Source organism: Trachinotus anak, unplaced genomic scaffold (genome assembly GCF_046630095.1).
Source record: "Trachinotus anak isolate AG129_WGS33_773 ecotype Australia unplaced genomic scaffold, CSIRO_AGI_Tana_v1 ptg000021l, whole genome shotgun sequence".
NCBI classification, from domain to species: Eukaryota; Metazoa; Chordata; class Actinopteri; order Carangiformes; family Carangidae; genus Trachinotus; species Trachinotus anak.
In genome coordinates, this window is record NW_027273872.1 from 17,230,283 (window position 1) to 17,254,977 (window position 24,695).

The window sequence follows — 24,695 nt, forward strand, 5'->3', positions numbered from 1 at the left end:
TCAATGACGCCCACTAAAAGCTATATTTGCCTTGACACTAGGGAGGCTGCGATATCTGTCTCTCAATGCTGACGTCTTTTGTGTGCATGTATTTTAATGTTAAAAATAAAACTAGGTTATAAGGAATATTTTTCATTTACAGTAAATGTCCCTTTCCTAATAAAATTGTTTTAGCTCAACATAGCAGCCAGTATATAGAAACACCTGCTACTACAAAGTCAAAAGACCAACAACAAAATTGACTGTTTCGTCACTTACCTGTAGAGAAGACCACGTTCTTGGAGATGAGTTTGTAGTCGACAATAGAGAACTGTGGCAGCTCTATTCTGTCGACCCCAGACACAGCACCGTCTCCACCTCTCCAGTAAAACTCGATATCATCTGTGGTGTAGCCATCTGCAGGGGAGAAACCAAAGCCAGCACACTTAGAAACATTATCATTGTCCATTAACAGTCTATAATACATCATAATGTAATGCAGCAGGGCATTTTTTAAAGCGTTTTCCAACCCAAAGCCTATCTAAAAGTACATTTGATTATCAAAATGTCGTTTGATTTCTCCTGTTAAACAGCATTTCAGGCATTTGCTTTCCACCGCTGGAGACAGCAGACAGCTCTTCAAGAAAAAGAATGAGGTTTGATGCTGAGGTCACAATGTTTCCTCCAGACAGGTGAGTGCACAGCTGTTGATGCTAATCTTGGCTATGCAGCATTAGCAAAACTTATAATTTGCTCATTTAAAAGGGTCACAAGCCAAAAGGGTTTGGCAGTCACTGTTGAAAAGCATGCACACAGCCACTTCACTATAAGCTGTGAAAACCGACTTACAGTGACATGACACCTGCTTCTGATTGGTAATCACAGTAAACACTTAGCTAACCTTATTTTTGTCAGTGTCAAACATGGATGTATTATAAGATTTTATAATACTTCCATAGTGTTAAATTATAAAGGCATGATTACGCAGCAGCAAGTAGGTCATTTTCAAAAGGCTTTTATGTTGGTGCGTTCAAGTGTTTGCTGGAAGCTCTGGAAATATCAGTTGCTTGGCTGACAGCCATAAAGTAGCAGTTTTTTAATGAAAGAAAATAATTTCTCAATATCAATGATCTTCTACCAACATGGCTCATAAATACAAGGTTGTTTAAGCTTCTTTCAATTTTTGTATGTTGGACAATCCAAGAGGGATGAGATTTCAAAAAGATCTTCGTTCTCTCTCTGTAATGCAACACAAATGTTGACAAGTAATATTATCAAAAATTGTAGCTACATGTTCATTGTGATGGATTACCAGGTCAAGCAGGATTGTTTTCATAACATCTTTACATCAGCCTGAAACAATGGCTGGAAGATGAGATATTGATTTAAAATAGTTGTATTTTTGTGTGTGTTGGAGAGTGGTTTGTGCTAATGTAAAGTATGACCCTTTAAAACAGCATTAAAATTTCAAATTGTATATGGCATGTCATTTCAAAGTTAAAAGCTTCAAGGCTTCTCTGTGGCTTTTCATAGTGATGCAGAAAACCGTTTTCTACACTGCAAGAGAAAAAAGAAAGAACTATAATAAACAGAAAAGACTCATAAATGATGTTAATGATAAATAAATGATGCAGCTGCAACTCTCTATCTTCAAAACCAGGGCATTTTTCCGTTCTGAAGCATGTTTATATTGAGACAAGCACGTACGATTTTAAAGCCACATAACACTGTGAGCAACTGAGATTTGGAGCATGATGCATTTGGTGCACATGGATGGAAACTATTGCAGTTGCAGTCAGGGGACTCCAGTGTTGCAGACTGCCTGTCTCTGACATGAACAGCGTCGCAGGCAATCAGGGAGCAGCCATCTCCCTGCACTGAGCTCTACTTTGTCTGCCTCACACTCAGAATAGAGGCAGTGACCTATTCAGATGCGATGAATAATTAAACTCCAAGGCTTTGATTTTTAAAAATTAACACATAATTCTTTGTTGCTGTGGCGCTGACATTCAAGGTGAAGTTAGTCATGGTGCTCATGTTGGGTTGTTACTGGTTGGACAGGCAGCTAACTTCACCCACAGGCCTTTTTCAGAGCAGACATTTTGACTTAGCGCAGTAGGAAAAGCACAGGTGTTACTAATAATATAAAGTAATATAAAGCTTCATTTTACATGAACCTGCATGGACCATACCCTGAAACTGATGTTTTACTATTAACACCTGTGCTTTTCGTCCTGTGACGTGTCACAGTGTCTGCTGTCTCATCAGTGACATTTAAGGTTGGAATTATTATTTATTCACAACAAACTGCATGGACAGAACAAAAACAATGATGTGTTAACCCATCTCTCAAAACCCTCTGATTTATCCTGTCTGTGACACTCAGCTCCATGTCCATGTTCATAGTTTGGATGCAAATCTTTAAAAGCAGGTCACAAATATATGGTTTACACTATTTAAAAAAATAGGTTAAATAATGGACAACAGTGGAGCTCTATCACACAGACAAATAAGCTAGACTTCCTCCCCAGGCAACACTAAACTAACTAAACTAATTCATTGCTTTTCATGGAATTTGTTAAACATTAGAAAAGCAGAAATTGTTGCCAGCCTTGTTCTTTACTTGGTGGTGCTGGTGAGGCTGTGGAGCATAATGTGGTTGATGCTGATATCGTACACCCACAGACAGAGTTAGCTCTTCCTCCACGTCTGCACTGTCATCATCCCCGCCTTGTGCAACCCTGCATCACCCCAATTAAGGCCGAGTCCACCATGCTGCTGCTCTGAAGTGCAGCTCAGTTGAGTCCTGATCAAACATGACGGGCCGGCATCAGGAAGGTTTTGACATAAAGACCATCATAAAGGAGTGTGGCTCTATTAGTTCTGGACCATTGTTTCTATATGTTATATATCTATATGTACATTGCACTCATCTCAGGCTGTCATGTGAGTCCCACAAGAATGACATGAAGAGACAGACAATGCAGCACGAGCATGAGATGAGCATGAATACATTGGTGTACATTTGCGTGTGTATGCGTGCAATAGATCCTTAGTATTGGAGGGGTAGAGATCAATTACTGCTCAGCGCAGCCCGGCATATTAGGCCAGTGGCCTGAGCCACAGTAGTGAGCTGCTGATGTATCAGGGGATCTGGGGTTTTAAGACTTGTGTCTGTTAAAAATGCATCAAGTTTATCAAGGGAAGTGAGAGTTCTCTGGGCTCATTAGTCTGAATAAAATAGCATGCTCTGGCATGAAGCGATTCCAACGTTAAAACCATTGCCAGTTAATCCATATGAGAGCAGATACTGCCTGGTGATCAAAACTGGAGCTGTGTGTGTATGTGTGTGACACTGTGTGTATGTGTGTGTGTGTGCATTTTGTGTTGGGCTGCCTGAGTGAGGAGGAGAAAAAAAGATAGTATGAGTGATGGTGAGAGAGATAAAAAGGCTGGGAGAAAAAAAGAAGAGGATGAGACTGTGCAAAGAAAGGAGATGAGAAACGAAAAGAGAGGAGCAGCGAGAGGCAGTTCTGACCCGCACTGTTTTTGTGCTGCTTAACGCTGCTGGCAATAGTGTGATCAAACCCGGAAAGACTGAGCCCTACACCACATCCCAGCCCCATAATCCTTTTCTCTGGGGACCCAGATAAAACACGCAGAGGACCTCGTCTTTCTCTCTCATGTTCCCACACGCTCCCTCCCTCCCTTGACTTGAGAACGCCAGATCACGTACAATTACAAACTCCATGTGAAATGAGCTCTTTGTACCGTACAAACATGGAGGCACTTTCGGGAGAAAGCGGCACATAAAATCCACAATCAGCACACCCCTGAAACACTGGACCTAATCAGACTCCTCCACGCCTTGGGAAGCCACTGCAGTTGGAGTTGAATTAATTAGGCTGGATGTTATCAGTCAGTGAGCCATTAGTGATGTTCCTCTTCTTGATGCGTATCTCTTGATGTCTCATCAGCCTTTCTCAGCATTTAACATGCAGCCTTATCAACCTTCCTTCTACCTTGCTGCCTGCCACTGGACCAGAAGACTTCAGACTTCAGAGCTGCATGCCTACGTGGGATCTGTTTAATTCTATGTGTATGTGTGGGCGTGAGAGCTGGTAATCAGGGACAACGGTACTTACAGCTTTCGATCTCCAGGGTGCAGTTTTGCTCATCTAGAGGGTAGCGACGCAGGTCCATCATGCAGGCTGCAGTGGTGGTGATCCTAGACACAGAGCGGGATGGAAAATACAGGATTCATCATCACAGAGGCAGCTGAGGCCGCCACGAACAGCACAGTTCATTTCATTTGACCTTCACAACAGAGTATGTACACGTCAAGGCAGGATGATGACAAACCTTTAAAAAGCAGGAGCCTAATCTAATCTAATCTAATCTAATCTAATCGAACCTAAATTTAATCAACTAAAAAAGATGGGCATTTGCCAAATCTTTGAAGGAGTAGATGCTTGTTCTAATTTTTTACAAAGCGTAAGTAGAAAGAAAAAAAGTAAATAAAGTAATCGGCCAGTAGCTTTGCTCAGACTGCCCTCTCAATGTGTATTTCTTGTTTTAAGGATCTCAAAAGAAACCTCCTGCTGATCAGTGCTTTTCCTCAACATTTCCTCTCTTTCATGTTAGACCCTGTCTGCTGTACCCTCCACTGGGTCCCAGCTCCTGGCGCTGGCCTACAAAAGTGCAAAAAGAAATCTTCCCTCTTCTCTGAGGCTACAGATCAGCCTTGGAGCCCAGTTTATTGCTGGTTTGATGCAACTTTTTTTTTTTTTCACCCTTTCACCATTTTATCCCTATCCTTTATTTGGTGCTTTGTAAGTTTTGATGTTTGTCTAAATGTTGCTTTTATTGTACAGGGTGCATAGGGTGTCAGTAAAAAAGACTGAACTGCTCTCATGGGATTAAGCCGTATAAATAAAGGTTGATTGAATTAATGAATTTACGTGGCAGCTGGTTTATCACATGAAACATATTTTTTCTCCATCAGATCAAGCAGTCCTCTTAAGATCTGAACATTGACATGACATTTGCTATAGCTTTTGAGCTTGCAGCATTTCATAGCTCTTTAACATTATAGCCAGGTTTCAGGTCCATACTACAGACTGATTCTGAATATGTTTTGAATACGTTGTTTAAATGCAAAGAGAAAATGAACTAGCTAATCAGAGAAATCCAAAATAATGAGATGATGAGAGACAGAAAACAAAAAGTAAATATTTGGAAAAACATTTTGCCTTTCATTCTGAAGTTTATGTCCATTACTGCACATGTTGCATCATTTCCTGTTAGTACAAAATGTGAAAGTATATTTATTACTTGTATACTAATTGCATGAATGGCATACTATTAAAATGAGTACAGACAGTACATAATGAGTACTATATGTAGTATGGAGCTGGGACAAAGTACTGTTTTTATTTACATCTCAAGTAGATAAAATAGGAACAGGGTTCAACCTCTGGTCAAACAATCCCGTAATAAAGAGCCGGAGTTTGAGCCAGTCGCGTCCGACAGGTTCACTCAGAGCGACGCACTTCCTGTTACACACACGACAAGTTGGCCAGAGTTGAGACGGGCTGGCACCCGGCCGTGCCAAACCCCTGAGGCTGTCTGAGAGAGACTGGACACACAATTTAACCACAGGGACTAAATTTAGCCTCCTCGACTTGTAAGACAAACCCACATACACTCACACGAACACACTGATTGATATAAAACATGATAGCATCATGTGACCATTAATAATATTAGCAGCCTGTGGGGAAATTTCCACTATAGGTTGAAGTATTTGTCGTGACCTTGGGTTTCCCTTGTCATTGCTGATTTCTATCAAGTCATCAGTTTATTGCTTTAGTGGTCCATCGATTCATACACGACAGTGAAAATGGTCTGTGAGCACTCAGACTTCGACCAACCACTAGAAGTCATTAGTAATAAAGAGATGACACTTTTTAAAAAAGTTTTCTATCTTTGAAACCTAAAGTCTTGTTTTCTTAATTCAATGGACTTTAACATGTTTCTGATGCAAGTTGGCTTGTTTAAAGAGGTGTTTCTTCATTATGATAATATGTGTTATTCTGTCTTAAAATCACATCTACTGCTATTTCATCCATATCATCCTTCAGGTCATTAATGTCTATTCCTTCTGGCCCTAAAGCCTAAAGTGTTCCCTTTACAAATCAACTTCCTCTCTAGATTTGAGTAACTTCTTACTTGCAGTATCGTGTTACTGTATATTACTATAGTCAATTTTCCAGAAAACTTTTTCTCACTAAAACAACCAGGCAGGAATATTTCTAGCAAAGTAAATACTTAACAAACCAATATTAATTTTGTCATAAATTAGTGTTGAATGTTGAGTGTTGAATTTCAACATAACACACAATGACCTAATACATCCAGGGATACTGAAGGGAAAGCTGCCATGGTTAATTAAAAGATTAAGGTATTTTTACATTTTACATGGGAGGTGCTGGTCTTGAGTCAGTCCAGAGATCTTTTTTTTTTGTACACATTTTAGAAACGATTCAAACCTCTTAGCAAATAAGACTTAACTGTTCATTGAGCAGTAAAAACTAAATCACAATATCGTTCCTCTTCTCACTTGAACGACAAAATTATCTTGAAGAGTGCTTTGTCTTTAATAATTAAGAGCAAAAGTTTATTTGAAATCCTTCTACATAAGACTTGCAGCTCCCCTGGGTCCAGCCTGGCAAGTTTGGGATTTCATTTTTCTAGATGTAGAGACGCACAGTCTTTTTCTCTCACACTCTCAGGCTCTCTACCTCTCTCTCTGCCTCCTTTTTCTTGCTCTCTGGGCTCTTATGTAAGAGCCAGTTAGCAGGGCCATGGTGCACTGGGGATTAACACAGGAGTCTTATTTCTGTCCTAGTTTACCCCTTTTATGGCCCCAACTTACTGGGATGTTGTGCTTGCCAGCAAGTCACTCATCACTCACCATCATCACCACCACTAAATCATCACAGTGGTGCAGGAAGCACAGGGGAAAAGCGGAAATGAGGCCAAAATGGCAGGGGTAAAAATAACAGCCTATTTATAGCCCACCTACATCGTCAGCAGAAGTCGCGTAGCTTTTTTGTCTGAGACTCTGCATCACTGATCAAGAGCTGCTACCGCATCCGCTGGCCTATAGCTAGCATGTCCGATACCCACGCTAACAATTAATAAACAGCTTATAATGAGCAAGGAGGAGAGACGGGTGAGGATTTCTCTGCAGGATTCCCTCCCTGTCTTCGCCTCTCCTCCTCCTCCTCCTCCTCCTCCTCATCGTCATCTTCGCTGCAGCGAGAGTCTGCTGTGGACCTCTGCAGCAGCAGCAGCAGAGCAGCAGCAGCAGCAGTGATCATGAAGCACAGGCTTGTTTGCTCTTCATCAACATCAGGGCTGGTCTCCCTCTCTCATCCCAACCTGCCGGAGGAGAGGCCACGCTCTAGCAGATCACGCAGATTCAAACACGCTACATTTGCTCTGCGTCGGAGCTAATAGGACATGGAGTTCTAAAAAGGGCTGTTTTGTTTTTTGTTTTTTTTTTCTCTCCTGTGCATGTTCCCTCACAGTTCAGCCTGGGTTCTGTGTGTGTGTGTGTGTGTGTGTGTGTGTGTGTGTGTGTGTGCACACCCCCCTAAGGCAGCTTGTGCACCTTTATTCCAAATGACCTTGTTTACGGACATAACACAACCACCACGAATTCCCAGACAGAATCTCATTTCGAGGGAGCGTCACAGCAGAGACCGAATGCAGAGAGAGATTTTTGAAAGCAGGTTACAAACCTGTGCAGCCTTTAATTAAACTGACAAATTATTACATAGACATTGTAATGAACTTAGAAGTTAGATTAAGATGGAGAAGCTCCCTCCATTTTGGATAGGGAGCCCATGTTGAGCCGGGGAAACATGGCATGCAGGATTGTCTCTCCCTGCTCAGGCACTGTCGCCAAATTTGAAAATAAAATGTCTGCAGTGGCTCAACAAGGAGGCTCCTGTGTGTGAGTGCCAAATCAGAGGAGAGGTTTCTTAAATTCAAATTCACAGGCACATCTAAACACATGCAACACACAAACGATTCCGCCTGATCAGTAGTTTCAGAGAGAAATGTATCGCTTTGGAGGCGATGCTAAGCCTTTATCGATGGTATTGACAGAAAAAAAGGGCTCATTTAAATCCCTCTCTTCCTCCACTCAGCAGCTTTCTCCTCCTGGCCATGCGATGTCATCTATTGAGCTGCAGAGTGGAACACTCCTCGGCCTGACAAAAGAGGACGTCAGTCTCCATAGCACAAGGATATGTCCTCTCACAAAAGAAGTTACAATATTCAAAGAGAGAGAGAGAGTAGGGAAGGAGGGAGGGGGGTGGGGGGAGGGAGGAGGGAGAATCCTAATAATTTCTCCATTTTGAATGAAGTCTGACCTTCATGTCTCTTTCTTTCTTTATGACTCTCCCTCTTTTCTCAATCCCACCCTGAATTTTGAGCAACATGCATCAGGAGTCATGCACTGAATGTCTTTGGTTTTTCCTCTCTTCCTGCATAAAATGAAAAGCTAAGTGGAGTTTTTTCCTGTGTGTGTGTGTGTGTGTGTGTGTGTGTGTGTGTCTTTTCTCACAGCCTGGGCGGTATCTGTGTTATTGGCTGAGCCTTTTCAGGGGCTGGGTAATTAGATCAGACTGCCTCTCCCCGAGAGTCAAACCGAGCTGTAAAGTGACAGTTGGGAACACTGTTGTAATTTTCTGCTCCTCCTGATAATTGAAGACCAGGATTTGGCAGGATTGGGATGCACTAAATATCCAGGGAATAAGGAGTAAACAACACCCTCACCCTTCCTCCTCCGCATGCACCCCAAAAATAACACTCGCCCACTTGCAAACACCCACCAACAGACAGATCCTACACACACACACACACACACACACACACATATACACACATGAAAAACATCTAATGCCTCCTGCAAACTAAACAACGCTCTAATCTATTGGTGTTCCCCTGGTGGGGTGTTAGCTAATTTCAGTTAGTTCAGCTAAATCCATGTTCACCTTTGAGGCCAATAATATGTTTACTTTTACCGCTTATTATGCAAGGATTTAGCGGGACAACAACATATCTTATAGCGTGACATATTTAGTACTGTAGAGGTTTAAAAGAAGGCAAACAAACAATGGGGAATTAATTTTGAACTTGTCCTATCAAGTAATTAAAAAAAATCTTACACAAAGTGAGTGCAGATTGTTATTGTTTGACTGGTTGGGTTTGTAAACTGTAACCTGCGTTCAGTATGTATTGTATTTATTGTATTTTTCCTTCTTTGTTTGGGATTAAAAGTGTACTGCGGTGATTTAGTACTGCACTAGCATAATGTTAAGGGCACTTAAAAGAGGCACATTAAAAAAAAAAGAATGATCATAATTGTCGCAGCACAGATTGATATAACCTGATTTTTAGTTTCTAGTATGGATCAAGCTCCAAAAAAACTGCATCCTACATTTCCCATGATGCAACTGGATACCACATTTTCATTGTACCATTCCTTCCTGCAAAATGCCATATTTTCAAACCCCAGGAGCCCAGTTGGTAAAAGAGTTTCTGAAATTTGTAGTCTCCAAACTAAAGCTGAAATAACCCTGATGACGTCACAATGATGTCAGGATGACATCATCAGGGCTCCTTCGGATGTCAATATCCTCCACAGCAGGAATTCTGCAGCTGAAAACTGCTTTATAATGAGGAGTAAATTAACATAATATCAGTGAAGTGCCCCTTTAATGATTTTTGTACATGGTCCCTGACAAAATAATTTCATTAAAAAAAAAAACATTGATCTTTGGAACTGAGAAATTTTAATGTGAAAGATCAAAAGAGAGCACATAATATTTAACCTTAATTAGAAGCATGTGTATGATGACAAATGTAACATAGACCGACTATAGAAGCAGAAGATAACTAAATGATTTTAATCGAGAACTGTACTTAATTTATGTTAAGTTCTTCCATTTTAAACATGACTACGTTTCAGAGGGATTTTACTTTTAACTCTACAGCACTGCTGTCATTACTTTACAGGTTTTACATATGAAACATATGATCAGTTAATAGAATATAATGCATTGTTACAGATAATATAGATTATAATGTGCAAAATATTTAAATTTAGCTCCACCTCAAGCTACATTAAAGTGCTGTTTACATATGAATACATCAGTAAAAACTATTAAATATTATAACACAGAGGTCATTCTGCAGCATAATAAGTATTTTGTAGTTTTATTTATTTTGATTACAGGACTTTTACTTGTAACGGATTATTTTGATTAACTAAAGGACCTTAATGCACCTTCCTCCACTGCTGATCTTTACACTGATGATGATGACTAATATGAATTCATAGCCCAGCAGATGATGACACAGTCATGCACTCAGGATGGGACTCTGACAGGACATGTGTGTGTTCACATACATCCTGTTTTCCCGTTGAGGACTCTGTGTCTCCTCTCAGTTAGCCATCTCTTTCACATCCACTAAAGCCCTGCTGCTGCAACCAGCCGGCCCGTCTCTACAGGTATGTGTCAGTGTGCTCTAAGCGCACAGGCATCTGGCCGGGCTGACTCTGACAGCAGCTTGTGTCTGGACTTGCTAGCATCAAATAAAACCTGGACCAAACCCACGAACCAAATAATGGAGGAGCCGGGAGGCAGTGGCACTGACAAGGACAACGTATGTGAGGTAACAACCACATCTCTCTGCTGCACGCACACCCTCAAATTTTACAACAACCCTCTCCGAGCCTCCATTGCTTTTTGGCTGTTACACAAAAATATGTGTTGGGCTTATATAATTGAGTCAGAGCGTTATAAATTACATTTCTCGAGTGTTGAAACAAAATGTAGCGATGAATAATCTGGTGCAGTGCAGATACTTAAATTTTTTAAGCACTCTTTGCGCAAGAAGGGCATCTCAGTGTAGAGAGAGAATGACTGAATGCTGCAACATCTTGAATTAGCAACAATAATCTCATCTTTTAAATGCAGACACTAATCTGAGCTCATTAGCACACGCACACACACACACACACACACACACACGCGCGCACACACACACACACACATGAAGAGGAGGCGACAGATCAGAGGAAGCAGCAGCACAGTGATGGACGGGCTGTGCTAGCCTGTGCAGTCAAATACAGCACATCAGTACAAATACAGATTCAGTGTTTGTATTGAACTGCTACATTATTGATTATGGGTCATCAATTATGGATGACAGTCTCCTCAGAGGCATCACAGTCCAACACCACAAAGAGATGTCTTGTAGATGGGCTGAACCATCCTGCAGAATCAGACTCAGTTGGGCTGTTTGTACCACCCTGCTTCATTATTGATCACAGCCAATCAATTATTGACACTGATGATCATCGGGGGATAAGAAAGGCTTAAATATGAAGGCACATACCTCCTATACACAGCTGTTAAAGGATAATTGCACTATGTGCTCTTATTTTTGTAGTCTTGACTATTAACTTTTGAGATCTGGGAACATGGGAGAAAAGAAAACATCCTGGGTTGTGACTATTTACAGTGTTTAAGAGCAGTAACCAGAGACTGGTGGTATCTTTATAGATTATTTCATTTTAGTAGTTTGAATAGTTTTAATAGTCTTGTAGACGTTTGCTGCAAATCTGGAGTTTGTCTTCCAGCATCCAATACTAGCTTGAAACCTTGGTGCAAGAGCAGTAGACAACAAGCAGCTCTGAGCCCTGACTATGGCCCCCTCTGATGGGGCAGAAAGGCAGGTAGGAGGGAATATCTCTGCTCTGCTGCCAGGCTGCTCAATGAGTCCGGTGACAGCATCCTTTGACATCACCTCTCCACATTAAGATATGTTTTGGAGCATATTTCAACTCCAGAATATTAGAAAAAGGTGACAATCAGACTTTAGGATAAATCTGTGACTTTTTGCTTCTATCTTGCATTGCGCTGTAACTGCCTTGTAATTACATTTTCTATTTTAATCTGTTTTATTTCAATTTCAGCAATTCACATTAATCTTTTATTTCTTTTTAAATCTGTCTTTTATGTGATCTTTTGTATTGCCTTGTTTTCTTTTTTATCTTGTCTTAATGCCTTTGTTGTTTAAAGGTGCTACACAAATAAACTTACCCTGCCTTGATGTGTACTCCTCTTTTAAATCTTGTTAAAAATCTCAGATATATCTTGCAAACACTTTGGACTGTGTTAAACACCAGGCTGGAAACCCTTATCTAAACTACTTTATTTTAAGATGCACCCCCCCCCCCCCCCCCCCCCCCCCCCCCCCCACAAGTCAGTCTCTTAACTGTGGTCAGTGTTTCCGACCAACACTTAGCTTAGTTATTTTACTGCTCACCCTCATTTTTTGCTTGGCTAACCTGAAGATGTATTTTATGCTCATCTGATTGCACCTTTCTCGCCCCATTGGGATTTTTCTTAGCAATGTTTCAGATCTCAGCTGCTGAACCAAGGTCGAGGTTAAGGTGTACAATGTAGCAGATACAATCACATTACTCCATAATGCGTCACGATCAATTTATTAATTACGACACGATAGCAAGGGCACATGTAAAAGGCTTACCTGAGTCCATAAAGCACTGTGCCGTCAGGGTGGAGACGGATCATCCTGTTCTTGACCGTGACGCCGTGAACAAAGGACTTCTTGTCATTGAGGAAGTAGGTGTCGGGGACCCACAGCTGATCTGCCACTCTGTTATCTAGAGTCAGGTTGTAGGCGATCTCAGAGTAGGACAGACGCTTGTCCCGCCATGCTTGCTGGAAGTACATTGTCAAGGTGTAGTCCTGGGGGACAGAGAGGGGGAGTCCGTTTAGTGAAGCTTCAAACTCACATTATGAATCAATAATTTTGGTGTTAATTATGATTTAAAACCCACTGCCTAAATCTTTCAGGTGGTTCCCTAAGTAGAGGAATATGTTGAGTTTCCACTATCATCTCGGCTGGGAAACATGTCAAAGATCTCCACTCCACTCCAAAGATGTGTCACAGCATGCTGTATGGACTCTGCATAGTGAGAAGGTCAGCCAAAAGGTCGGTGGTGCTCTGAAAGGCCATTGCCTGTACTAGGGGCCATGATGGCCAGGGTTGGGGGGTTAATATTCAACTATCCTCACTTAATTTTAAGACCATAACCAGAGGGGAACTTTCTCAGCTGGCTGACTATTGTCTCAAGCTAAAAATATCTGCCTCCCCTCGAACGAGTGAAGCCACTTTCTGCTTCACAGAGACAGTACTGCCTCTAATGCAGAGAGCCAGTGGATCTCTGCAGCTGTGTCTCCTTTTTTTTTTTTTTTACTTGATTTTGCTTCTTATTCTGAGTAATAAACAAGTACAAGTACAGAGATTTTCCAGATTTCACCTCAGTGAAAATAAAATGCATTGAAATGTTGGCTACAGTTTGTTTTTACACATGCTCAGAGATGTAGCTGTAAACTCTACCACCTCCCCTCTCTCTCTCTCTCTCTCTCGCTCTCTCTCTCTCTCTCTTTTCTCTGCTTCTCACTCTTAAAAAAAAGACTTACACCCACACAGCCACAGCACTGCAGTTAGATCTGCTCTGTTACAGTGTATTGCAGTGCAATCGATGAGTGGGAAAACAAATTAAAAAATACAGTCCGTGAAACGAGGCCCTTGAGTTTCTGCTCCAAGCAGCCATCATCATTACTTATCACAGTGCTTCTATGCTTCCAAGCCCTTTTTTTTTCTATCATCATGCATTGGTGTGACCCGGCTAAGCAATTGCCACTCTCACTCTTTTACTCTTATCATTCATTGCATGCAGTGTGCACGACCAAAACACTGTGTAAAAAGGGCATCTAAAAATACAAGAGCTGCTGCCATGTTGATTTTTTCAGGAGTGAAAAAGTCAAGCGAGGACTGCCGCATCCTTATCCTGTTTTACAAGAGTTCCCACTGAACCCTCCTCTCACACTCGCTCCCCCTCTGTCTCATTATCAGCCTGTCGATCAGATATCTCTATCACCTTTGGGATCGTTAGCTGCTGCCTGTGGGCCCGGTGTGCAACACCCACTGAGGCAGCATCTCCTGCAATACGTCCCTGTCTTTACGCACCATCCTTCGTCATATTGATGAAGGAACACAGAAGCACAAGGAGCTAGAGCAGTCTGAGAGGAAGATACTGAGATGCTCCCTCTGACTAACTGAGAGAAGTGAAGGAAATTATATTAACTAGAGCCCTGTGGTAACAATCTGAGCAACGATAGTGTTTTGAAGCCGAATTCATCAATCTGGTGTAACAGACTTTGAGCAACAGTCTGTATTTTTCTTTTTGATCAACACTGTTTTTGATACAACTGGAGTGAAACACCCTTTGACATTTGGGCGGATACAGTTACAAGGGAGCATGGGTGTGTCTGGTGGGTCTCACACACACACACACAAACACACACGTTGGATATTTGATGTTTGAATTCATAATTAATTTGTGTATTACATTACCACAGTAAAATCTAGGGTTAGTAAGGATTATCAATCTTATCAGATAACATTTAGATTATTTTCAGATAATACGATCTCAGAAAACTGAGAAATGTCCATTCCAATTGCCAAGACTTGTCAAAATTGTTTGTTTTGTCCAACCAACAATTAAAAACACAAAGGTATTATTTATTTATAGTAATTAAAAAAAAAAAAAAAAAAAAAGATTTAGAACAAATTTTTTTTCTGCTTGAGAAAGCTTTCGATTGACAAATCAGTTTACTGACTAATGATTCCAGGCTGCGTCCGATATCACTTCTCATTCACTCCCTCAATACTCCAAATATTAGACTGTCAACACTCAATACTTTACACTTTAGTGGGCAGTGAAATGAGAATTTAGACAATTATGAATCATTGTCTTTGGTGTCGTGTCACACAACTGCAGCAAATCATTTTTGCATCTATAAATTGCAGCACATTGCGTTCTCGGAGGATTAGTGGAACATTGTGTGTATGACATGGACACTACTACTTTTTTTGACATTATATACTGATGATATTTCACACCCAGAATTTTGATGCTAAAATACAACTGTGGAGATTCAGGGCCGACATTTTGAATTGTCACAGCAGGAAAAGCGTTGGTGTCACTAATAACTGTAAGAATAGCTCTGTTTTATTTATTCCAATGCACCTGTACGCCATGACTCTGTGACAGTGAGGAGGCATGAACAAAACCAAATGGAATTCGACCAGTATTCATTTTATTATTTACACCTGTGTTTTTCACACTGTGACATGTCAAAATGTCATCTGTGAGAAAAGGCCTGCTGAACGCTAAACATTTTAAAATGTGCCTTTTTTTAAAAAGTGAACTGTGCTTGCATATCAAGGCGTCTGCTCTCGTACCTGTGTGTGTGTGTGTTCGTGTGTGCGGTGCCTGGCTGCGTACTTTTGGGGGTTTAACAGTATAGAGATGCACAGAGAACACCTGGGCCTGCACGCTGCCTCCTGGCCGGGCTGTAAAATGGCAGCATAATTACAGCCTCACAGATGGTGCTGTTTACCTTTGCTCGGACATCACTTCATCTTCGAGAGACGCCAAATAAGGCTGCCTCCTCCCACCTCCCTCAGTACAGTCAAAGTTGTTCTTCAAAGAAAACAAAATCTGCAACGTAGACTACTGTACTGCGAGGGAGCACATTTTGTGTTGTGACGTCTCTGCAGAAACATTAGGCAGGAGAATGCTGTTTTCATGCAAGCAAAGCAAATCCTACATCTGCACATTCTTATATCTTAATATTTCAATTGTAAATAAAGAGATTGCAGCAGTATGACATGCATATTACAAATTCAGCAAAACTCACATTTTTTCAGTTTGGTGCAGCTTTGATACTAAGAATGAAAACATTTAGTCGAAGTGTCTTTGAACACAAAATACTAAGTTCTGCCTATTAAAGGCAGAATCCTGTAAGTTGTGGAGTCTTCCTTGTTTTAACATTTTTTCGCTCCTGGACTAAAAATAATTTCTGAGTAATTATCAAGACATTTCATGTGTTATGTTCTACGAGCTTAATCGCTTCCTCCACACAGAAAAGATGGAGCAGGTGACGAGGATTTTGCAGCATGCAGGATCCAAAAAGAAAAAAAAAAAAGGTGCAGATAGCTGAGAGACAGACTGTCCCGTGCAGGAGTGTCGGTCTCTAACACGACCTTCACTCTCCTTGTCAGCACCCTTCAGAAACTCCATTAACATCACACAGAGCAGCGAGCACCAGTGAGGGAGACATCTTGTGGAGAGCACCAACATTTAATAAAAGGAAAAAAAAAGAAAAAGTGCATGACAGCACTGAATATATAGACGCGATGAAGCTACAAACAAGGCCCGGCTACCTTATAAAACATCAAGGCTGGTTGCACAGTGACAGTGTCTCACTACATATCTGTTTCTGGGCTAACAAACCCCCATTAAGAATCTGACAGAGTGACAAGGAGTACATTTGTGTTTCCCTGAGAAATCTGACAGGCTACGGTTGTTACAAGACCTCCATTACAACTACATCAGCTGTCACAAGCGACATGGGAGGGAGCTGCCAATAAATGAGCTTAACACAACACATACTGCTCTGTTTGTAGATTCAGATTTGGAGAAACAACTGACATTAATGCATTCACTCTTTTCTCCATAATGAAAGCATCTCCACAGATGTATTTATGTGTGGTAGACTTTCATGTTTGTGAAAAGCATGACAAGCCACCAATACAGTCACTCTCATTTTCATTTCATGTACGTTTTCATTTTCTGTACCTGATTAAAAAACCCTAGAGTTGTGTTGGGGTCTTGGAGACCCTGGGCCCCCTTTAACAGCTCAAAAAACATAGTTCATGACTTGTAAACATGATTTTCGACTGATGGTGTGCAGACTGACAGTGCTTTTTACTCATCACGACACATCCCGAATCCCAAATGTGTCCATTCGGATTTCTAAATTTTATTACAGTTTGTTCTGAAGAGGTCTAACAGGAAGTTCATCATCTCTGGGATTTAAATAACCCCAAACATTATTCAAGTCAACAAACAAAGCAAAGCATACGAGACAATATGCTAATCTAATAGCATTTATCAAAAGCTACTAAAGAAATTCTGTCATAAAATCTGCAAATATGATATTCATGTTAATGAATAGATATGAAAATGAAATATTTCCTTCTTCCTTCTTGATTTTGGCTTTAATGAGGTCAAACGAGAACAAGAAAGTCAAGCCAGTCTCAACCAAACATTTGGGTTAAAATCACATATTCCACCCATTAACTGTCACTATGTGTGCTTTTCTCTCCTCTGCAGCCTCACAGGAGCCGACAGACGTCCACCATATTGCAAACACTTTCATCTGCTGTGCCCTGCTGCCGAGCGCTCCAGCAGAAGCAGGGACGAGGCTGCTGTAATAACAACGTCTACGGTGCCACGAGGAGACAATTCGACATTTGGGCAATAACAAGCTCGTCTGCAGACACCGTGGCCTCTTGTCCTCTTGTTTCCCGCCTACAAGCTGGAGGAGACGCCACAGCACATCACAAATGGTCAAGCTGAATTTATTCATTTGTTGCGCTCTCTGTGTCCGGTTAAGTAAAGGCTTCAAATTAAATATTAGGGGGTCAAGGGGGAAGTTAGTGCACTCTGAATGAGTTGTTGGCCGTACACATCCTGGGGGAAGTGACAATATGGACGCTTTTATGACTCTCTTTCCAATGGGTCATTTTTCAGCTACTTGGCTTCAGTGGAGAAAGTGCCTGACAGAATCATTAAGGGAGCCATCATCACATTAAAGGCTTTTAATGGATCTGGCTAACTTACTCCCGGTTTTAAGACGCGCAGCTTTTTTGTTCCCCTTCCGGCAATAATGAAAGACTATCACTGACAATTTAAACTTGGCGTAACTCCACTCTTGCAGTTGGGACTCTGCAGGGGTAAGTGTTTGTAATTAAAGCAAATGACAAACCAGCCAAGTAAAAATGGGAGCACTGTTTCATTATTTTAAATCTGATTGATTCATTTTGATTAGGTGCGTTAGGAGAAATGCACTTCAGAATGCCACCATTAGATTTACAACTGTATCAAGTAGTCCGTTCATTTAACAAAATTGTACATAAACCATTTAAACATATGAAACTGCCAAACGTGGAATATATGCACACTTTTGTCACATTGTATCATGAGAACTGATTGATTGTTTGCATTAAAAACCCTTCTTTACCAGGTTTTATTTTCAGATATAGTGTAATTGTATTTTTAAAGCTTATATTCTGTCACTGGCAGTGTTTTATCTACAAATGAACCCAGTCTCCACTGACTAAACGTTAAGCAGAGAACGCAGTGTGCATGTAAGAAAGCTGCAGGATTAAGTGTTGTTCTTGTGCTGTAATTATGCTGCTGACCATATTAATCTGTTACTCTGTGTGTCCACTCAGCATAACTAATGACATTGTTCTGGACAACCTGCATTCTTGTCTTAAGCTTTTTCGAAAAGCTCAGCGGAGCAAACAGAGCAGGCAGAATCAAAGCAGCAGCACTGGGTGAACAATGAGACAAAATATTTCTTCTTTTTAAATGTTAAAAATAAGTGTAAATATGTCTGTGTATAAAAATGTGCATGGGTGCAGTTTAGCAGCAACCTCAAAAAAGAAAAGAAGATCCTATCATATTTTAGATTAGGAGCCGAAACATTTATTGATCAACAGATCATTAATCAGCCATTTCATAACTGTTAAAGAAATGAATCATGCAAAAATGCCTGGATTCAGCTTCTCGGATGTGAGAGTTTGTCCTTTTTTCTGTTTTATGTATTTGTAAAGAGAATATATTTGTGTTTTCTAAACAGTACAAAATAAGTACTGTGAAGGTGTCTCATTATAAATAATCAATAATTCAATAAGTCAAATTACTGTTAGTTGCTGCCCTATTTAAGATACTATGATCATCAGCATTTTTGGGAACTTCCTAGTTACCCTGGTGTTTGTTAAAAATATCAACAAAATGCTAAAACAGAAAGAATCTTTAAAGACAGAGCAACCTTCACCTGGATGATAAATGTTAAAAACCTTGAAGAAGTCCCTGGAAAAAAGGAGGTCTTATTTGCTTTTCCTTGACTTCCCTAGATCCACCAAAAAAAAAAAAAGGCTGCGTTGTCATGGCAACACTGAGTAAAAATAACACAAGCTTATTTTCCACAAGCTGAAAATAAAATGGAACAGGATCAGTTTGGACAAACAAGATCAAAATGGTTGCTAATTCACAGACACAAGAAGCTGCATCTCTCTCACACGGATGTACTGTAACGCTGAGGCCTGCGTCGCGTCCCCTCCGGTCATCGGCTCCCGTTATCTGACAGCCAGATCCCCTTACTCATGTGAAGGAACCAGTGCTTGTCAGGATAATGATTGTAATAAAAGGAACGCTCACGCCCCACTAATTCCTCCATCCCAGAAGCCACCACAGCTGGTTTGTTTAAATCTTTTAATTCACAGCCAGCTAATTAACATTCAGAGAACAGTATTATAGCACAGGCAGTGCCTCTTAACAACCACCAACCTCAGGTATTTTACATGTAATTAACGAGCAGGATGAAGAAAAGACGAGGAGTGAAAATACTCATTTACCTCCCTCCTCATCGCAGCCTCAGACTGCATACTGTAGCTATACTCAACATATGGATGGTATGCAGAAGACGTTATTATGCAGCACTGATGCATTGCTGAGACAACAGACTCCACTTGTGTTTAATCAGCTGCACTGACTGTGTGCAGAACACTTTTTTTTTTTTAATGCACCGTAACCAGGGTTCGGTTCCTGGATCTGTGATTTCAGCAAAAACAAACGGCATTATGCGAATGCAATTTCAGCTGCTAAGTGAGGAAGATGAGTGATGGAGCAGGTCGCCAGCGCTGAACAGACAGATAGGCAGAGATGAACGGAGGAGGAAGGGGAAGGAGGGGGGACAGAGGGGTCTCACGGCCATGATATCATATCTGTGCCATATTTTGCACTAACCCCAGTGAGTCAGCAGAGCCCACCCAGCGAGGATGTGTGGTCACACCTCGGACTCGGAGGACACTTCCCTCTCAAAATAGCACATTTGTAATGTCATGCAGGCGAGGCTGCTTCCACGGCGCTGACTGACCTGCACATTTTTATTGCCCAACAACATGGCTGACCTTTGAGCCTCAACGGGCCATCGTTGTGGATCACACAAGAATGCACACCAAAAAAAATGACTTCATTTTAGCATGTGCGCATGTGAACGGGCCTCTTACATGTGCATGTTACATAGAGAGAGAGAGAGAGAGAGAGAAGCAACAAAACTACAAATCCCATTACGCACTCCAACACCATCATGCCCTTCATGTCAGCATAGAGGAAAAATGCCACAATGGCTTCAATCAGCCCCGACCAAAATGCAGAGTTCATTCTCCACCAGAGGCATTTTTATCTTTAATTAGAAGAGCGAGCAGCTGTCTACAACCCAAACCTGCTCACTGCTGTGATGGCAGCCCTGCACACAAACACTCATTTCGAATCCAGTCATGTTCTTTCACTTCTAACAGCAAATTCCTCCATTTTCCTTCAGGTTTGTTTTCTGTAGATGCCAAAATCAGAGATCGTTTGGAATCACGGTGTTATCGTAGAGAAAAGGCTTAGATTTCTTTAAAAGAAGTTCAGATCAATTAGAATTTACCTTAAATTTACAGTTTCTATCATTTTCATCTTGATTAAAACTCAGGTCAAAACTGGTCAGTGTTTTAACCAGTATACCCAGTTAAATGAAGCATTTAATTCTTAATTATAACTTCTCTCATTGTTCACCTTTGGATTCTCCCTCAATTATTGTCTCTCTCTTTTTTTTTCCAAGTACAACATATTCACAAGATGCCTCAGGTTCCCTGGATTCACTACGTCTCACTACTGAAACTGGTAAACAGCAAAAAATAATTACTCACACCTTCCCAGTTTTTTTTGTTTTTTTTTACTTATTTTCTCAGTCTTTATGATTTTAAACTGGATAGAAAATGAATATCTAATATCTTTGGATTCTGTCCTGTTGGACAAAACAGAAATGTCACTATGGGTTCTGGGAACAGTTTCTGAGCATTTTTCTCCGCTTCAAGACATGGTTCAAACCAAATGATTAATGGATCAGCTGAGAAAATAATGTGTAGTTGCAGCCCTAGACTGGAGAGTCATAAGGTTTGCTGTAGTGGCTTGTTTTTAGCTCTGCAGACCTCGATGAAGCACCAGTGGGCCAGCCATCAGAAGCTCATGCTGTGCAGCCAAATATCGTTCAAACCCACAGATAATTTTAATGTGTCATGGGGATCCTAAAGTTTCCAAAGATTATTAAAATATTTCAGGCTGAGTTTTGAGGAAAATGTGTATGAAATGATTTAGAATATCCATTCCAGTCGTGCAGCTAAAGAAAAATTGAGATTCGGAGATCTGGTGGTAACACAGAGGTCTGCAGTAACTTTTCCTCAGCTTCCACCAGGATGTAGATATCATTAGAGGAGACGGTAACTGATCGCAGTAACCTTCACCTCTCCCCCACCCTGTTTTTCAGCAGTTTCGTCCTCGCCTCTCGCCGTGTTGTTTTCCCTCTCAGCACTTTAATCTTAAAAGTGGTTGCCCCTGATGAGGAAGATCAAAGCAGCCCCGCGCCGAGCACAGGTCACCAGCTCCATCCTCGTGATCATGGAGCACGGTGATATTATTGATTTCTCGGAGATCAATCCCGTCAGCTGCGGTTATCCTCTATTGTACCAAAGAGAGCTGGACGTGAAGAAGAAAGGAGGAGGAGGAGGAGGAGATTCCGACCTGTTATGTAAGTAGCAGGGAGGATTTTTCACAAGGTAACAACAATGTGTGGAGCACAGGTCCACTGAAATCTTGGATGTTTTTCTTCAACTTTTTGTCTAAATTTGTCCGTCGTGTCAGAGGGATGCCTGTGCAGATCTGGCAGGGGGAGCTTTTCCGAGAAATGAGCGAGATGAATGCTCTCTCATAGCCACGGGGAGTTGCATGACGTCAGTCGCCATTCACTGTTTGTGCACAGTTTTGTGTTTTGTTACACACATACACACACACACACACACACACACATGCACACACACGCACACGGATGTATGAAGCAGTGTTTTTTTCCAGATGAATGCTTGCATAGATGCCTAGTTCTTAAGTAAGATAACCCTTTGGAGCAAGGCAGAGGTGGATTACATGGCTGCTGAGCCCAGAGTCACAGCCAGGGATCCAGTCAAAGTGGTGGGAGGGAAGGATGGAGGAGGGAGAGAGAGAAAGAAAGAGAGAAAAAGAGAGGGGGGGGGGGTGAAAGCAAGCGAGGGGTTTCTATTTCAAATCTCCCCGGACCCCCCAAGGCACTTCCGTTCTGTCTGCATCCTCCACCAAAATAAATCATTTCCATCAAAGGAGAAGCTCTGACCATTCAGTGCTTCTCATCATCCAAAACAAACTCACATAAGCTGCTGTGTTTTTCAGATAAAAACTTGTTCAGTGCAGTTCAAAATGACCGCACACACACAGGTTTGACAGGCAGCCAGATCAAAAATCTGACGTGCAAAATGAACCAGACATCGACTAAAAATGGCTCAATTAATAATTAAAAAAAAGAAAAAACACACATCTCCTTCCATTCCTAGTGGCAAACTTGTTTTTCATGCTCTTATGTAACATCTCTATTATGTTGCTCCTTGGAGATGCTGCTCTGTAAATGATCTTTTCTCACACTCTGAATTCTCTGCAAAGACTGCCCTTCATGTTTTTCTTTTTTTTTTTTTTTTCCCTGAATGCATCCCACCAGCAAACCACACTAGAAACAGAGTGCATCTAATGCAGTGTGGGGCTTCAGCGAATGCACCACTGAGGTAGTTAAACCCGCCGTCAGTTGCATGTCTGTCTGTCACACGGATCAATAGGTGGTGCTCTTGCATGGGCTGCTGAACTTTTTCCCCCGTCCTCTCCAAGTCGCACATGACGTTCGTCTCCGTGCACCGCAGATCGAGCCGTCTTTCTTCTGTTGCAATTTATTATTATTAACAAATTGCTTACGTCATCTGACAAGTAGGGGGGGGGGGGATCATTTACGTAGACGGTGATGATGTGATTGGTCGCCGAATTAAAAAGCCTCAAAAAAAAAAAAAAAAAAAAAAAAAAAGGCGAAAAAACACCAAACGATGATGTTTTGATTATTTTGTAGGTAACTGCATGGAGAGGAAAAGAGGGGGGGGTCAACAAAATTACACCACCGAGGCTTGACAACGTGAAGCAGCCTCTCACACGCACAAGCGCACACAACCACACACACACACACACACACGCACGTACGTGCACACGCACGCGCTCGCGTCCGTGCCCGCAGCTCTCGGAGCGCACCGCCGGGGCCGTGCGTCCGAGTGCGCCAGTGAGTGTGTGTTTTGAATTCAAATGCAGCAACACACCAGAGCTGCAAATGCGGAGACTGAGAGGAGGATGGCGATTTGGGAACGGAAGCCCCTCAGTTACTGTCCCTTTTTCGCTCCCTTAGCCGAGTCCAGCGCTTTCACAAATATGCATTAAACCCGGCTCAGGTTATCACACACACTGGTCCGTGCTAAGTAGCCCACTTCTGCTGTATTCCTGCCGCGCCAGGCACAATTGGCAACATTAAGCGGGGTAATAATCATAAGGGTGCACCTACCATATTGACTTCAGAGACCATGTCTATGCTGGCTATGTCTATATTCATCCCCACAGCCACCGGGGCACCTGTGAAGGAAAAGGAGGCATTAATACAACACATATGAATTATTCTCTCATCATGTAAATTTAACAAATTCGTGACGCGCACACAGGTTCCTCTCTGCTCTCCTCCACCTACAGGAGACTTGTGCACCATCAGCCCGAGCAAAAAAAAAAAAAAAAAAAAAAATGTTCCATGTTTAACACGCAGAAGAGCCTAGATGCTAATTTCTTTCTTTTTTCTTTTTTTTTTTTTTGTTTTTTTTTTGTGAAATGATCAAACATTGATGAACGGGATCGATCACGTTAAAAGCCTGTCTTATATCTCCTCATCAAAAGAAATATGCTCATCATTCCTCATAGCCTAATTGGAAAGGCCTATTTGGCTGTGAAGGGGTGATTATGTAAATTAAAGCAGATTTTGCGATTCATTAAACATGTATTGCACGTCAGGAGGGCGTGAAAACATGACATTCCGTTTTCAATTTGCTCGTTACCTCCGAAATCTGGCCTCAACCGAATGTCGTATCCTTTCATCAGTCTGTCCACTGTCTCTTTTACCAGAGGCATATTGCTCGGATCTTTGATATCCTTGACGCTGGGGAGAAAAAGGTGGTGTAATGCAAAATAGCTTATTAATATCACACGCCAGGCACGCTTTGACAGAGGCTACGTGACATGCAGGATAGTAGATAAATAAAAACAATGCAAACGTTTACCTTTGAGTCCAGACAAAAGTCACTAGTAACGAAAAAGTCAAAATCCCAAAGTGGTTTTTCCTGATCCTCCCCATCGCAACAGCTTTTGAGGTGGTTTCGGGATGCGAGTGAGGAGACCGCACATCCAACTTACTCCAGACAGTGCAGAGGAGCCAATGAGGGGCGCATGCGTGCAGCCAGCCCAAGATCAAAGAGTGGAG

The 24,695-nt window shown here is 41.6% G+C and overlaps 1 protein-coding gene across 2 annotated transcripts in view; it reads right to left on the reverse strand.

Annotated features, from left to right (window-relative positions):
- gabrb2a (gamma-aminobutyric acid type A receptor subunit beta2a) overlaps window positions 1-24,659 on the reverse strand; it is a 30,922-nt gene extending 6,263 nt beyond the window's left edge. For both annotated transcript variants that reach the window (XM_071458370.1, XM_071458369.1), the window contains exons 1-6: window positions 24,496-24,659; window positions 24,274-24,374; window positions 23,736-23,803; window positions 12,616-12,836; window positions 4,125-4,207; window positions 259-396 (exon numbers count right to left, since the gene is read on the reverse strand). In XM_071458370.1, coding sequence (XP_071314471.1) covers window positions 259-396; window positions 4,125-4,207; window positions 12,616-12,836; window positions 23,736-23,803; window positions 24,274-24,374; window positions 24,496-24,569 — 685 coding nt within the window. In that variant the 5' untranslated portion in view covers window positions 24,570-24,659. The remainder of the gene's footprint in view (window positions 1-258; window positions 397-4,124; window positions 4,208-12,615; window positions 12,837-23,735; window positions 23,804-24,273; window positions 24,375-24,495) is intronic.
- Between the last annotated feature and the right edge of the window lie 36 nt (window positions 24,660-24,695).